At 51.9% G+C, this 15,351-nt stretch overlaps 1 protein-coding gene across 7 annotated transcripts in view; it reads right to left on the minus strand.

The window, feature by feature from the left end:
* Window positions 1-804: 804 nt before the first annotated feature.
* NTMT1 (N-terminal Xaa-Pro-Lys N-methyltransferase 1) overlaps window positions 805-15,351 on the minus strand; it is an 83,730-nt gene continuing 69,183 nt past the window's right edge. For 2 of the 7 annotated variants that reach the window (XM_050926213.1, XM_050926212.1), the window contains 4 exons: window positions 5,102-5,166; window positions 3,244-3,450; window positions 2,317-2,569; window positions 805-2,009 (listed from right to left, as the gene is read on the minus strand). In XM_050926213.1, coding sequence (XP_050782170.1) covers window positions 1,753-2,009; window positions 2,317-2,569; window positions 3,244-3,405 — 672 coding nt within the window. In that variant the 5' untranslated portion in view covers window positions 3,406-3,450; window positions 5,102-5,166 and the 3' untranslated portion in view covers window positions 805-1,752. Of the gene's footprint in view, window positions 2,010-2,316; window positions 2,570-3,243; window positions 3,451-5,101; window positions 5,167-6,309; window positions 6,515-10,004; window positions 10,179-12,394; window positions 12,414-15,351 lie in introns of those variants that run through there. The other 5 variants (XM_050926215.1, XM_050926216.1, XM_050926211.1 and 2 more) reach the window with 5 other exon arrangements.

Genomic DNA, 15,351 nt, shown 5'->3' on the forward strand with positions numbered 1-15,351 from the left:
CCGGGTTTGTCTGCACTGTGATGGAGCGCAGGGCGCACCTCGAGAGCTAGCGAGCGCCAGTGTCGCTGCCTGGCTTGCACTAAGTCACTGTGCAGACAAGCCCTTAACCACCCCCTCGAGCTCCTCCACCAGTCAGCGTTTCCTTGTGGGCTGCTCACGCGCCGAACGGTAATGGCTGGGCCCTTGCTACGGTGGGGGTGGTTTGAGAGGCCTGCCGCAGGCTCCCACTCTGAAGTGCTAGAACAGCCGTGCAAGGTGCCCTGCCCACCTGCAGCAAGCGGGATGCAGCCGTTCACAGCCAGGCTGTAGCCCCTACCCTGGGCCCGGGCTCTTTATTCTGCAGCAGGGGGCAGGGCTGGGCTTGTGTAGAACAAGCTCCTTCAGGAAGTGGCAAATACTTCCTAGCCTGTAATTCTACAACGGCCCCAGAGCCCCTGCCCCATGTCAGCAGCGAGGGGCCAGCCTGCCCTCCCAACTCCCGCTCTGGGCGAGGGGCCAGGGCTGCCTTTGGAGTCTCTGTTAATGGGTGGTTGGCTACAACATTATTTTAAAAATCCTTTAGGGTGAGAAATTTCCTTTCTCCTGGACAGGGAGGGAGGGACATGAGAGCACAACCCCAGCAAGCCATGGGCAGCCTGATTCCCCCCTTCTGACTCAACTGTCCAACAGGTACAGCAGACAAGCTGGTCCTGGCCGAGGTTGTGTATTAACAAAGGTTGTGTATTAACTCTGCTGTGCCCCTGGGGAAGGGGGCACTGGCTTCTCAACCCCTACGCCTCCCACCCCAGCACAAATAAATATGGATTTAGTCAAATCTTGAAAAAGTTTTTGCTCTGAGAAACTTCCCGAGATTCTATGAAAACACTAACGATTTTGCTATTACTACTGATTTTGCATGAAAGATACAATGGTGATGGGCACTCATAAAACCCCACGATAGCCCCAGAGCCTCTTTTCTTCCTCCTCTTGGGAAGATCTGCTCCATCCTGAGGAAATGGCACAGATCTTGGAGAGAGGCCAAACAAAATCACCCCTTTTTCTATTACTGTAAGCGAGCCCCAACCTCTACTCTCTGCCTTTGCGCCAGATTTCACGTCCCAGGAACCTACAACCTCCTGCCTCAGACTAGTTTCGGGAAGGCAGCAAGAAATGCCTAGCTGAACCGACCCCAGTTCAGGCACCCAGAGGAGAGGAGGGTTAGGAGCAGTGAAGTAGTGAGCTGGAGCACGAGCCAGTGAGTGATACCCTCTCATCTCCTGGCTCCCCTGCAGCAGGGAGAGCTGACGCTGCAGCTTCGTCCGCGCGCCCAGAACCAAGCGGGGTTCAGGCATAGCACACACAGCATCCTCTGGCAGCAGGCAAACAAACCGAGGTAGGGCAGCTGCAGGAGTTCTTACTCTGCCTCTCATACCCCCATCTGGTGCAGCTTCAAGGCTTTTCCTCTCTAGAGAGCCTCCAGCCTGGGTGGGTGGCGTGGGTGTTTAAGCAGAGTCTGTGTACAGAGGTGCAACAGCAGGAGAGTGTATTTGGCAACTGTCTTTTCTCACAAACAGCAGCAACACAGAAGACTCGACCCGATCTTTCCAGCCAGCCCCAGCAGGGTTATTCAGGACACCCCACCCCACCCTGAATTTTAACCATGAAGCGTCTGGACCACACGATAGGTGTCCTCTGGATCCCCCCAGAAGGGGCCTGCTGGGCTGGTCCTGGCACAGCAGTACCTCTTGGTAAACAGCATCTCCCAGCCCGGGTTCATCTCATGGCAAATGTATAGACATGGTAGATTTCGTCAGGGAAGTTCTCTTGCCTTTCTTCAGCCAGGAGGTTGAGGCCTGCACGCCGGACGATCATCCGCACTACGTCCAGGTCCCGGCACACGCTGCTGTCCACATCGTCCATGATGACTCCCTCCTGGGCCATGTTGTCCTTGATGACAATGATGCCATTGGGGCGCAGGCCAACCTTGCATCTCTTCAGGAAGTCAGACAGATGGTCATCAGTCAGGTGTCCTGGCGAGGGGAGGAGCACACGAGCGTTAGCAGGGTCCATGTAGAACACAGACCAGTCATGAGGGGCTGAGTACTGCTGTATCTGTGGGAGGAACAGCTGGTGTTCTGGTGATCCACCCCTAGACAGGTGTGTGGGTCAGTTCTGCAGATCATGGCATCACCTAATGGATTAAGGCAAGCTGATCTACCTGCCCTCCTCAGATAAATCTCACAGCAGCCAGTGCATATCCTCAGTACAAGGGAACATAAGTAGGCTGGGGACAGCAGAACCGAATGGGCCTTTTCCATATGGCCGAGATTCTCTCACCTATTACCCACTGGATCCAGATGACGTCATAGGAGTTGGGCTCAGGGCTGAAGTCCTGCAGGCCGCAGCAGAAGTAGTTCCTCACTCGCCTGCCCTCTTCTCCCAGGTAGGTTCTCGCCTTGGTCAAGAAGTCCTCAGTCACATCCACCATGTCCACTGCTTTGAAGAGAGGCAACAGCAGCCTCTTGGTGATCCTGCCGATCCCAGCCCCACAGTCCAGGGCGCAGGTGGTTCCTGTCCTGTTAGGCCCATCCTGAAATGAAAGTGAAAATGAGGGACAGGAGAGACATAACCCTGCCAAGAGGAACGTTAAAGCTCACAAGCTATAACAGAGGGACATGGCAATGGGCACTGGGAACTGGACCTTGGCAATGCCAGCTGAGGGCCTTTGTCATAGAACAGCATGGTCAGCGGCGCTACAAGCTGCCCTCATGTTGCCTGGCAGAGAGGAGGTCCGCTCCAACAAGGAGTGGGGGGCTCAGTCTCCACAAGTTATTCTATCCATGGCCTCTCAGCTGAGACACCAGCAGGGGAGTTTCCCCCCACACACACATTCAGTGAGACTCGGTTGGGCTGCATGGACACCTGGTTGCTACAGGTATTGAACTGAGATCATTTCCCAGTGAGCAGAGGTTTGGGGTTGGCTTCATGTGGCGCGATCAGCCAGACATCAAGACCACTCACAAATTCCCCTTTAATGAATGACCAGCTAGGCCTTGAAGGCACTGGACAGCCAAAGGAAAGAGACAACGGTCCATCTTCCCCCTGTGCAGAACAGTCAGGTCTCTAGACAGAGAGCTATAGAAAGCTGTGGGATGGGAGAGAGCCACTCAGCAGGTGTTTGGAGCATGGAGGACATCCACCCACTGTTAAAGGACAAGCTGTAGGACATCTCCGCCCCTCCCCAGACGGATCCAGACCACCTACCCGAAGGAACTTAAGCAGGAATTTTTTGGAGCTGTTGATGTCAATGCTGGAGATGTGGCCGTACCCACCCAGCATGCCGTCCACCGTGGGCGGCACATCCTTCCAGTATTTCTCAGCCTTGGAATAAAATTCCATCTCATCCTCCACCACCTCGCTCGTCATGCTGCTGAGTGGAATTGCCCCCTGGATTAGGGACTTACCTCACTCCTCAAAAGAGAGGAAAAGAAAACAAAGATATGTCAGCCTGCCAGAAGCAAAAAGTCACTTTGCACCAAGAGCAGCACAAATCAGGGAGACCAAGCAGGGCAACATAGCGTCAGGCCCTGTCTACAAGCCACCAGTGTTCATACCACCTGGGCCCATTCTGAACAGGGTTAAATGATAAGAGTTTAACCACCGTGTTCTCAATTGCAGGAGCAGCAGGAGGGCCTGGTAAATTTCACTTTACGGCTACTTGAGAAAGTTTTGGGCAGTGGCAAAAGCAGTAGAGCAACCTGCAAGCTCAGTGTATAAGTGCTGCACTGGCTTGCAAGCTGGAGTCTGCCCCTTTGCAGCTATCAGGCCAGGGTTTACCTTTCTTTTTTGTTTTTTTTCCAGTGAAAACTCATGCCTGGGACACCACCACCCTCATTAAGGAAGGTTTCCTACCAACCACCCGGAAACATCTTCTCCCATCTCAAAAGCCCTGACAACTTCTCTCCCTTCCTGGCATCTGCTCTCTTCAAATCCATACATGGGTTTGCCCTTTGTTCTTAGAGCTTACATCTGTCAAGTGTTTGCAAATCCATCACAGCCTCCCTTTAAGAACTCGCAGCCAGACTATACATACTGAGCTCTGCTAACCTTTCCTCCAAGTCATCCCTTCTGGCCCTTCTCGTTGACAGGGTGAGATTCTGGGCAGCATCTTGGGGCTTTAAGCCACTTTTGCAGCCTTCCAGTCTGGGCTCTTCATGGGGCTGCCTGACGAGCCACAGCATGTCACAGAATCTCTGCAGCTCCCACCATGCCCCCCCATTCCCACCACATGCCCAGCTGCAGGGCTTGTGAGGGAGTCCTTGCAAGGCAACCTTTAAAGCTGATTTCTGCTTGGCCTGCACTGACAAAAGTCTCCCCTCAGCCAGATGCAGGCTTTTAGGACCTTTCAGTTCCAATCTGGTCCTTTTATGCAGCGTAAAGGCATGGGGCCGATGACCTCAGCCCCAGTACCTATCTGGCAGTGACGTGCCCAGAACTGGACGCAACATCCCAGGGGCAGTCACACCATAACCAGATGGTCATAACCCTGCTCCATGATGTGCATTTTTGGAGGCCGAACTCTCATTTTCACTCATCCTTCCCTTCCCTTCCTACCCCTGCCTGAAAGCCTTATGAGAGTTACATTTTATAGATTACATGTTTATCTAGGTTGACACCCCATCAGTCACCCCCAATTACAGCCAGGGTAGCTAAAAGTTATTCTAAGCACCTACCTGAAGACTGTAAATTTCAGTCATGACCATAAGTTGGACGCTTGGCAATATAACAAAGTCAAGGTATAATCAGGAATACAAGCTGTAAATTCCTAAAGACATCTCATAATTCAAACCACTGAGGACTTGATTCAGTGCGCTGAGGATTAAAAACTAGATTTAACGTGGCCAAAGGGTAAATTCAAGGACTCCAAACACCTTTACAGCGAAAGAAACAGATGGTTTCGTGGACTACATTTCCTGAGAAATATAAAAATCTTTTCTAGGGTAGCCTAAAGAGCTTCCAATACCCTGGCAGGATTTCAAACAGCAACAGAGAAGGAACAAAATAAAAAGTATCCAGAGACTAATAGCTCAGGGAGGTGGTAACAGGTTATGGGAAGTCTCACCTTGATCACCAGCTCGAATCCAGCTTGGGTTGCTAATGATGAAAAGCAGATCCCTGTTCTATGGCCTGTGTGGAAATAAATGGCTAGGTGTCAGTCCAGCAGCTATAGCGCACACGCAGATTCAATACCGCAAGTGTCAGTGATTAGCTACCATCTCAGCAAGGAACCATGGACCGACGGAGTGTCTCTCTCTAACCTGCAGGGGGCTCCTGCATGTAAGTGCTGAGGCACCTGCAGGTTTGTGATCTTGATGCCTGCACTATTCCTGTTGTGGGGATCTCAGCGGGTGTCAGTCATCAGGGCAGTCACATGTGACAATGTTAGCTCTGCCCCTCAAGGCACAAGTGGAAGGGGCTTACATACTATGGGGCCGAGGGCAATGTATGAACCTACAGAATAGGGCCCTCAGCCCCGCACCTTTCATCAGCAGTAAATTCCCTTTAAAAGACACTTACGATGCAATGCAACAAAATACTCACACTTGTTCCCTGATGGGGGTAGGGGGACCATGAGTATTGGGTTCTATGCCCCAATTTAAACCCTCCTTTGGGGACTTGAGTTGGGCAGATTTCACAGCCCTGGACAGGGACACAATCCCATGCTCTAGGTGTCCCTAAGCCTCTGACTGCCAGAAGCTGGGACTGGAGGCCAGGAGATGGATCACTTGATAATTGCCCTGTTCTGTTCATTCCCTCTGAGGCATCTGGCATTAGCCACTGTCGGAAGACAGGATACTGAGCTAGATGGACCTTTGACCTGACCCCTTACGGGCATTCTTACGGACAGGAAAAGAATGTGTTGTGACAACCCTTCACAGAGGAGGCGGCAATATTCAAGTGGGACATTGGCACTTTAAGGGCTTGTCTACATTACAAATGCTGTGCTGGTAACACCAGCAAATTTAGCTTGGGTTGCTAGTGACCGAAAGCTAATGCCAGCAAAGCCGTCTAATGGAGACGCAGCTTCTACTGACAAAAGTTCTTTCGCTGGCATAGTTACACCACTTCCCCGGACACTTCCCACATACACAAGGGCTTTTGCCAGCACAGGTATGTCAGGCAGGGGGGTGTGATCATTTTCCCCACACTCCTTGCTGACATAACTATGTTGGCAAAACTCTGTACCGTGCACCAGGCCTACGAGAACATACCAGGTCCGCAGAGGAAGCACTGGGAGTTCGTTTTGCCCTTAGTATGTTAGGGCCTTACCCTGCTCCATGTGAAATTGACGAGATCAGGTACATAAGGAAACAGACACATAAGCACAACTCAGAGATACTGGCGTTAAACTGACAAAAATGTAGGTTGGGTTTTTTTAGAATCCACTGCTCAGATCTGTCCCCAAATTACTGCAGGGATTGGGGCCCCTCTCTGCGTGCCTCCTTGCTCAGGCTGATGGGAAGAGGGAGTATCAGTGTTTGGAGGCCTGTGTCCGACTCCCAAAAGAAGTAAAGAAAGATACCCAAGTCACTGCTGCCCAGTCCCCAGTGAGCTCCCACAAACAACCCTCCTCCTAAGGACGTTCCCTCCTCTTGGCCTCCACGCAGGCATTTCACAAGCATGTGGGACACCTGAGAGTGCCAGGAGTGCAGGTGACACTGAACAACTGTGGCAGCCAACAGCTTCCGCCTGGGACGCTGCTCTGGTGCTGTCATATGAAACTTGCAGCCCAAAGCCAAAGGGCAGGTCCTGCAGCCTGGCTCTTATCTCCAGGGCCCCTATCTCCCACTGTCAGGCCAAAGAATGCACTGGACCCCAGCTGCCAGCACTCCAGTCACATGAGCATGCAGGAGTGTGACAGAGTCCACTAAATATACATCTGCTGCCTCTTTGCATGCCAGGGTAGTTCCAGGTTTCCAACCAGACAAGCACAGGAGAGCACTGAGTATAGTCTATACCCAGACGGTGCCAGCAATCCCAGGGCAGAGAACATGGAACCACATCTTCCCTGCTATTGGTCAAAATCCTGCCTACAACAGGGTGTAAGTCCGGGCAGGGGTCTGGCCAAGTGGACTCATGTCTGCCCTAGGGGCTTTCACTCTTGCAGCTACCCCAGTGGCTAAAATCCCAGCCTAGGCAAGACCCAAGAGTTCAATATTTCAGTACCTGGCTCTCAGAAAGACCAGCCAAATGGTGCTTCCCCTGAAGAAGCGCCTGACTTGGCACACCAGGGGCATTTGCATGGTGCTGTTTTGTTCTGTGCCCAGGCCCTCACCAGTCAGAGGAGTAAGAGTCAGGCTGGAGCAATTACACTGAACCCCCTTGAACCACTCTCTTCTGGGGGGTAACTTGCTTGGCCCCCTGGCACACATACCCTTGTAGTGTAGCCAAGGCCTCTGCAAGTACATGGGGAAATGTAATTCTCCCCGAGGGCAGCCGAACCAGCAGAGGGAACTATAGAGTAAACAGCACACAGGGTGTTTTACCGCCATATTAGTCAGTGCAGTGGTAAAGACACCTGCCCAGGCCCCATCAGAGTTTTCCCCATTACTGGAGCTACCTGGGTGGAGAAGTACAGATCCGTATTTTGCTAGACTCAGCCGGTGGAGATAAACTCAGGCTCCAACCACATCCTTCTCATGTGAAAGGCAACCCCAGAACATCACACGGCACTGGCGACACACCAGCCCCAAAGCTGCGTACAAAGATAACGCTGGTCAAGCTTTTTGTCCCTTGCACCAACACCAAAAAGGTTCAGGGCGCTGCGGTGATGCAGATAACTGTGCTTTTTCAGTGAAGGTTCCCCCGCCCTATCTCCTCAACCTGGCCCCACATTTTCAAACTTGGGCCCATGTTTAGACCCAACTATCGGTGCTGGGCACCCAGAGCCCCTAGTAAAATTGTGTGAATCCAGCAGCTTTTATTTAGGTGCCTAAATTCACGCACTGAGTGTGAAAACTCTGGCCCCGGTGAATAGCGGCACACCGCTTTCCCCAGCATGTGGCGTGGCTGCTCACCAGGAGAGCCTGCCACTGCCCAGCTGGGGAAGCCAGAAGTGAACATGCTCCCGAGGCAGAAATCCCACATGCCCCTGCAGGCACCCTCATGCAGGGTGCAAAAGATGACAGGAATGCCCAACCCTTGTGCCCCCCAGCGCACAGAGCAGAAAGATGTGGCTATGTACATGGTTGGGAGGTTTAACACCCCCTCTCCTTGCCAATTAAAGACCCCTGGGGCATAGGAGTAACAACCAGAAGATGCACAACTCAGCTAAAGAAGCAAATACCAGAGGCCTAGATTGGGGGCACACAGGTAGATGACAACTCCTCCAGAGATGGGAGGGAACGTGCCTCTACTTCCAGCCACAGTGAGGATCCAAGCCTCCTGGGAGTAAGTCCCCATTCACAGCAGCTCTCTAACCTCCTCCCCCACTTACCGTGTAACCCCATCCCCTGCAAATGCACAGGGACTGCCCCATGCAAGGTAACGCTGAACCCATCAGCAACCCCCTCCATGCAGTGATGCCCCATTCTCACAAAAGCATTCACAGGCAAGCATCAGCAGCAAGCACAGGGGAGCCCTGTGTGGAGGCCCTGGGTGGGTGGCAATTTCTCTGCAGATCTTGGGGTATCAGTGGACTACGAAGGCTGAACCTCCTGCCTGCTCTGTGGGGGGGCAAACCAGGCCTACTCCCCACCCCACCCTCCTGGCAAGTTGGCTCAGGGAAGCAAATCCTCTGGACTTCATCTACTCCACCTGTTTCTCACGGACTCTAAGGCCATGCCTACACTGGCACTTATGTCAGCAAAACTTTGTCGCTCGAGGGTGTGGGGGAAAAAACAGCCATCTGAGCAAAATAATTTTTGCCAGCATAAGCACTCTCGTGCACAGCGCTATGTCCACGGGAGACGCTCTCCAGCCGACCTAGCTACCAGCGCTTGTTGTGCAGGTTTTATGTCGACATTGGCGTAACAGAGCTACGTGAGCGTTCTTACAGCCGCACAGTGTAAGTGCTCAACTTGACCATGTATTAGTGAGATTTCTAAAGGCAGGGGAACGAGACAGCTCCCCAAGCCACGGCCCAGGTAAACAGTACGTAGCACTGTGGTTAAGAAATAAGACTTTGCACCTACAGAGCACCTTTCATCTGAGGAGCTCACAGCACTGAGGTGTCACATAATGCAAGCCACACAAAGAGGTGTGTGTGTGCGCACACCCTGACCGTGGGGTGCACACAGGCGCGCACACACCTGGTGTGACGTTACTGACCATTTACAGGAGGAAAGCCGTGTTTTGAGCTTTGGGGTGGGGATTTCCCAGCTCACCGTACAAATAAGCTCAGCCAGGACTCTTGACACCCACCCCCTTGAGGTTACCCCCAAGTCCTGAAGAGTCACCAGGGGAACCCAACTCATGCTCTCTTGATTTTAGCCTGCTGTGTGTAAGGCTAATCAGTATCCTGCTGGCAGCACGCTGTGGCCAGGGCCCTGAGATATCAGCCTGCCATTAGCAACCAAGGACCGAAGCCTCCCCCATGTGCCAGGGTCTCTTGCTTGGAGGCCCCAGCGCCCACGCAGAGGTCCGGCTGCCTGGGAGGCACTGGGGCCGCTGGTGCACGGGGTGTCTGGAGGACCCTGGGCCCGGGAGCTTGGTTTGGGGGTGCTGGTTGATGGGGAGAGGCAGGCAGCGCGGGGTGCTGCAGCCGACGGGGCTTCTCTCTCCAGGCCCGGAGCGGAGCAGGTGCCCTGGGGCACCCCGCACTGGAGCAGCCCCGGGATCCTAGCCTGCGGGCCAGCCTCTCCGCTCTCCAGCTCCCGTGCCACGGGAACCGGGCCGGCCTGCTGGGGGAATGCAGCGAGCCCAAGGCCTCCTCGGGGTAACTGACCAGGGCAGGCCCGCTCCTCCCCTCCCTCGTCCCCGGGGAACCTGCTGCAGCTTCCTCCCCAGCCCCGGTGCAAACTCACCCCGGGTCTGCAGCGCCTGGGGCTGAGCAGCTGGGGGTGGGGGCAGCGGGGGTCGCCTCCCGTCCCAGCAGCAGCGATGCACACCCTGGATTTCCCCCCTCCTGCTGCAGCAGCTGCACGCTGGCCTGTCTGCTCCTCCTCCGCGCGAGCGTAATTTCCTTAAATAGTTCAGAGTGAAAATCCCTCCCATCAGGGCCAGGGGGAGAGATTTATTCCAGGTTACAGCAGGGAGCCACCTACCAGGGGGAGGGGAAAGAGAGAGCTCCCTCCTTTCACTGCTCTTCTAGCTCCCCTGCTGGGCTCTGCCCCACTCCTCCCTCTCCAGACCAAGGCAGAGCCACCAGGCATGAAGGCTCTTAGCAAATAGCACCAGGGACCCAAGCAGGCTGAGGCTGGCCCCAGAGTTAGGGCTGTTGTCAGAGTACACACAGCTCAGACTGAGGCCTGGCCCAATGTGGGTGCCCAGCGCCTCTGGAAATGTGGCCCTTTGTGTTTGCATGGTAGTTTCTATCTCACTCCCCAGCCTTAAGGGCCCCAGAGGGTGTTTGCAGCCCATGCCCGTGCAATCCGATTTGTGAATGTTCGACTGGCAGGGTGAGCTTTACTAGCGCTGCCCAAGCTAGTAAAACGCATCTGGCCCCTTGGTCTCTCTCTGCGCAGCACCGCTGAAATGCAGTTGCCTATGGGGTGGAGAGTGGTGACCAATTCGTGCATATCGATGGACAAAGAGGGCGAGGAAGGGAAAATTTGGGTGAAGGGCACCAGGGCAAACTTCCTGTTCTTAGGAGGGGAGGTATCCTGGAGCAGAGGGTATGGCCCTGGATTGGAAGTCAGAGAAGCTGGCTTCTGCCCTTAGCTCTGCCACTGACTGAGTGACCTCTGGCAAGTCACATCACCTCATGTCACAGCTTTGTGCCAAGTTTCTCCACTTGCAAAACTAAGTATTGACAGTATTTGAGCTGCTTGGACTCAGGCCAAACCCCAGAGCCCCAAAGCAGGATTCTCAAACCAGGCAGAGGAACACCTGTCGCACAAGTTGGGCTCGATCCCACAGGTATGCGTAGAACACACTTAACACAGGGTATGTGCCTGCCCCTGCGGGAGGGCTGGAGCCAGATCATTGACAGGTAGAGGAGGCAGCACAGTGCCTGCTCCAAACACAGCTTCATTCCCAGAGGTGGCTGCATTTCAGTAACGGCGTCGACAGGCAGATGAGTCCCTGAACATCTGGTCATGTTCACATATTGCCATTCTGTAAAGCTGCTCGGGGGTCTTTGTTTTTTTCAATATTGACTAGTAGGGGTTCTTAATGCTTATCTACCAGCTAGGTGAGCGATGGCCCATGGTGAGCCATCACTCTATCACAGGTACTTACATGGCTCCTGTTACCACAGTATGTGAGCAGCTCACACCGTCCCTGTGAGGTAGGGGAGAGCCATTTCATGGTTGGGGAACTGAGGCAGAGAGACCAAGACCCGGATTCACAAAGGGATTGAGGTGTTGCCATGCTGAGCAGGGCGATGCCTGATTTTAGGAGCCCAGAAAAATCCCAGGAACTGTGATTCACAAAGACCAGGTTCAGCGCCTAGGAGCCCTGTACAATGACTGGGAAGTAAGGCCTTAGAACAGGGGTGGGCAAACTTTTTGACCCGAGCGCCATATCTGGGTGGGGAAATTGTATGCAGGGCCATGAATGTAGGGGGTTGGGGTGCGGAACGGAGTGCGGGGTGTGGGAGGGGGTGTGATGTGCAGAAAGGGGCTCAGGTCATGGGGTTGGGGTGCAGGAGGGGTTGTGGAGTGCAGGAGGGGGCTCAGGGCAGGGGGCTGGGGTGCAGGAGGAGTTCTAGAGTGCAGGAGGGGGCTCAGGGCAGGGAGTTGGGATGCAGGGTACAGGAGGGGTTCAGGGTGTGGGCTCCAGCCCGGCGTTGCTCGCCTCGAGCGGCTCTGGGGTGGCAGCAGCGCGCAGCAGGGCTAAGGCAGGCTCCCTGCCTGCCCTGGCCCCACGCAGCTCCCAGAAGTGGCCAGCATGTCCGGCAGTGGCTCCTGGGGGTGGGATGGGGGCAGGTGGCTCCGCTGCATGCTGCCCTCGCCTGTGGGTACCACCCCTGAAGCTCCCGTTGGCTGCGGTTCCCCATTCCCAGCCAATGGGAGCAGCAGGGGGTGGTGCCTGCAGGCGAGAGCAGCGCACGGTGGAGCCTAAACCTGGGAGTTAGGCACCTAAGAGACAACACCCCAGATCCCACATAGGCAGGGAATTGAACTCCAGGTCTTCCAGGTGCCAGACTTGATCCCTGACCATCCGCCCTCCCTGCCAGTCATTGAGTGCCAGTGCCATGGGTCACTCCAGGGAAATAAATCAAATGATAAGAAATAAAAATCAAAGAAATTACCTTCTGCCGGAACGTTTCAGTCGCATGTTACCGTGGATACAGAGTTCTGTTAACAGTATTCGTCTCTCCCTAGGAATCACTGACAGGTTCAGTAACCAATAAGGAAGCAGCACTTCAGCCTCACTGTTCCGTAGAGTGTGTCTTTTTAAAATAAATGTACATCATTTTATTTTTTCCATCAGGAAGGCCCTCGTGGCCACGTGCAAACCAGAGTGTGATGTGGGGCAACACCAGCAGGCCCAGGCCTTTCCCTGCCAGGTCCACTGCTGATAAAAGAAACACAACTTGTGATCCCCAAAATAAGGACAACAACCCACAACATACCAAGGTGGAGTCAGTCACCTCAGACACTTGGGCTCAGTAAACTCAGGAAAAGCTGTGTCCACTAAGTTTGGGATTTCAAAGTTCAGGAGTATTGGGATCCAGAGTTCTGACCTGAGCCATAAAATCTGGATTCAGAGCCAGACTTGTGAGGGAAATGTTGGGATCTGAGGTTTTGGCCTATCTCTAAGGAATGAGAAAACATGCTTTAAATTGTTCACATGTTCAACACATATGAACATACTCACATGCCCTACTGCAAGCACACACAGTTGCACTCCCCACACTGTCGCACAAACATGTAAGCACATCTTCACACCTCTAACTGAGAGAGTTAGGAAGAAACTTCCTTCATGGACAGGTTAATCCATAACTTCCCACCTCTAGATTCTTGCACTTTTCTCTGAAGCAGGGAACTGAGGAGGTAACAGGGTGCTGGAGAAAAACAATTGTGGTACCAATCTTCAAAATAGGAAAACAGAATGATTCTGGCAATTACCATCTTTTAAGTCTAATTTCAAACTTTCATGGACCAAAAATTAAGAGAAAAAAATCTGCAAGCACATCTGGAGGATAACGGAACGGGTTTCTAATGAACAAATCATGCCAGATATATTCGGTGTTCTGAAAGAACTCAAATATGAAATTGCAGAACTACTAACTGTGGTATGTAACCTATCCCTGAAATCAGCCTCTGCACCAAATGACTGGAAGGTAGCTAATGTAATGCTGTTTTTTAAAAAGGGCTGCAGAAGAGATCCTGGCAACTACAGGTTGGTAAGCCTAACTGGACAAACTGGTAGAAAGTATAGTAAAGAAAGGAATTATCAGACACATAGATAAACATGATATGTTGGGGAAGAGTCACACAGCTTTGGTAAAGGGAAATCATGCCTCACCAGACTATAAGAATTCGTTGAGGGAATCAACAAGCATGTGGATAAGGGTGATCCAGTGGATATACTGTACTTGGACTTTCAGAAAGGCTCTGACAAGGTCCTTCACCAAAGGCTCTTAAGGAAACTAAGTAACCATGGGATAAGAGGGATGATCCTCTCATGGATCAGTAACTGATTGAAAGATAGGAAACAAAGGTAGGAATAAATGATCAGAAGAATAGCAGGGTCCCCCTCAAGGATCTGCACTGTTCAATATATTCATGAATGATCTGGAAGAGGGGGTGAACAGTGTAGTGGCAACGTTTGCAATCTATACAAAATTATTCAAGGTAGTCCAAAGCAGACTGCGAGGAGTTACAGCAGGATCTCTCAAAAGTGATGACTAGGCAACAAAATGGCAGATGAAATTCATCTTAGATAAGTGCAAAGTAATGCACATTGGAAAAATCATCCCAACTATACCTATAGAATGATGGTCTCTAAATTAGCTATTACCATCCAAGAAAGAGATCTTGGAGTCACCATGGATAGTTCTCTGAAAACTTCCCACTGAATGCGCAGCAGCAGTCAGAAAGGTTAACAGTATGTCAGAAACTATTAGGATAGAAAATAAGACAGAAAACATCATCATGCCACTATATAAATCCGTGGTGCAGCCACATCTTGAATATAGTGTCCAGTCCTGGTCATCCCATAACAGAAGGGATATAGTGGAACGGGAAAAGGTTCAGAGAAGGGTAAGAAAGATGACCAAGGATACGGAACTGCTTCCATACAAGGAGAGACTAAAAAAAATTATGGTTGTTCACCTTAGAAAAGAGATGATTAAGGGGTGATATGGTCGAGGGCTATAATATCATAAATGGTGTGTGTGGGGGGGAAGTGTTATTTACCCTTTCCCACAATACAAAAATCAGGAGTCTCCTGATGAAATTAATAGGCAGCAGACTTAATGCAAACAAGAGAAAGTACTTTTTCACACAGTCCACAACCTGTGGAACTCATTGCCATGGGATGTTGTGAAGGTCAAAAATATAACTAGGTTCAAAAAAGAACTAGATAAGTTTATGGAGGATAGGTCCATCCGTGGCTATTAGCCAAGATGGCTAGGAACAGAGCCCCATGCTCGGGGTGACCCTAAACCTTCGACTACCAGAAGCTGGTAGTGGAAGACGGGTGGATCACTCCATAATTGTCCTGTTTTATAAACACCTGCTGATGCTCTATATGGGCCACTGTCAGAGACTGGGTGGGCAAGATCGAGCATGGTCCAACCCAGCATGACAGCTCTTGTGTTCTTATGTAATTTTTATTGATTGAATCACAAAAGTAGCAGATATAGTAAATTTCGGATTTCAGTAAGGCATTTGACATGGTATCTCACTAAACCTTATGTGGAAAAAAATAGTCAAATTAGCTTTTACACACTGTCTAGGTGACTGAAAACTACCTGAAAGGCTAGTAATAACAATAGTACTGTAATACCTCGCTCTGATATAGCGCTTTTCATCAGTAGAGCTTAAAGCACTTTAGAAAAGAGGTTAGTATCACTATCCCCATTTTACAGATGGCAGGGCAGAGAAGTGACTTGCCCATGATCACCCAGCAGGCCAGTGGCAGAACCAGGAATATAGCCCAGGTCTCCTAAATCCCAAACCAGGGCTCTAGCCACTATACCAGGGCTGCTGATAAATGGCAATGCAATGTGCTGTGGGGAGATGGCCAGTGGGGTGCTGT

The sequence above is a fragment of the Gopherus flavomarginatus genome, chromosome 17 (genome assembly GCF_025201925.1).
Source record: "Gopherus flavomarginatus isolate rGopFla2 chromosome 17, rGopFla2.mat.asm, whole genome shotgun sequence".
NCBI lineage: Eukaryota > Metazoa > Chordata > Testudines > Testudinidae > Gopherus > Gopherus flavomarginatus.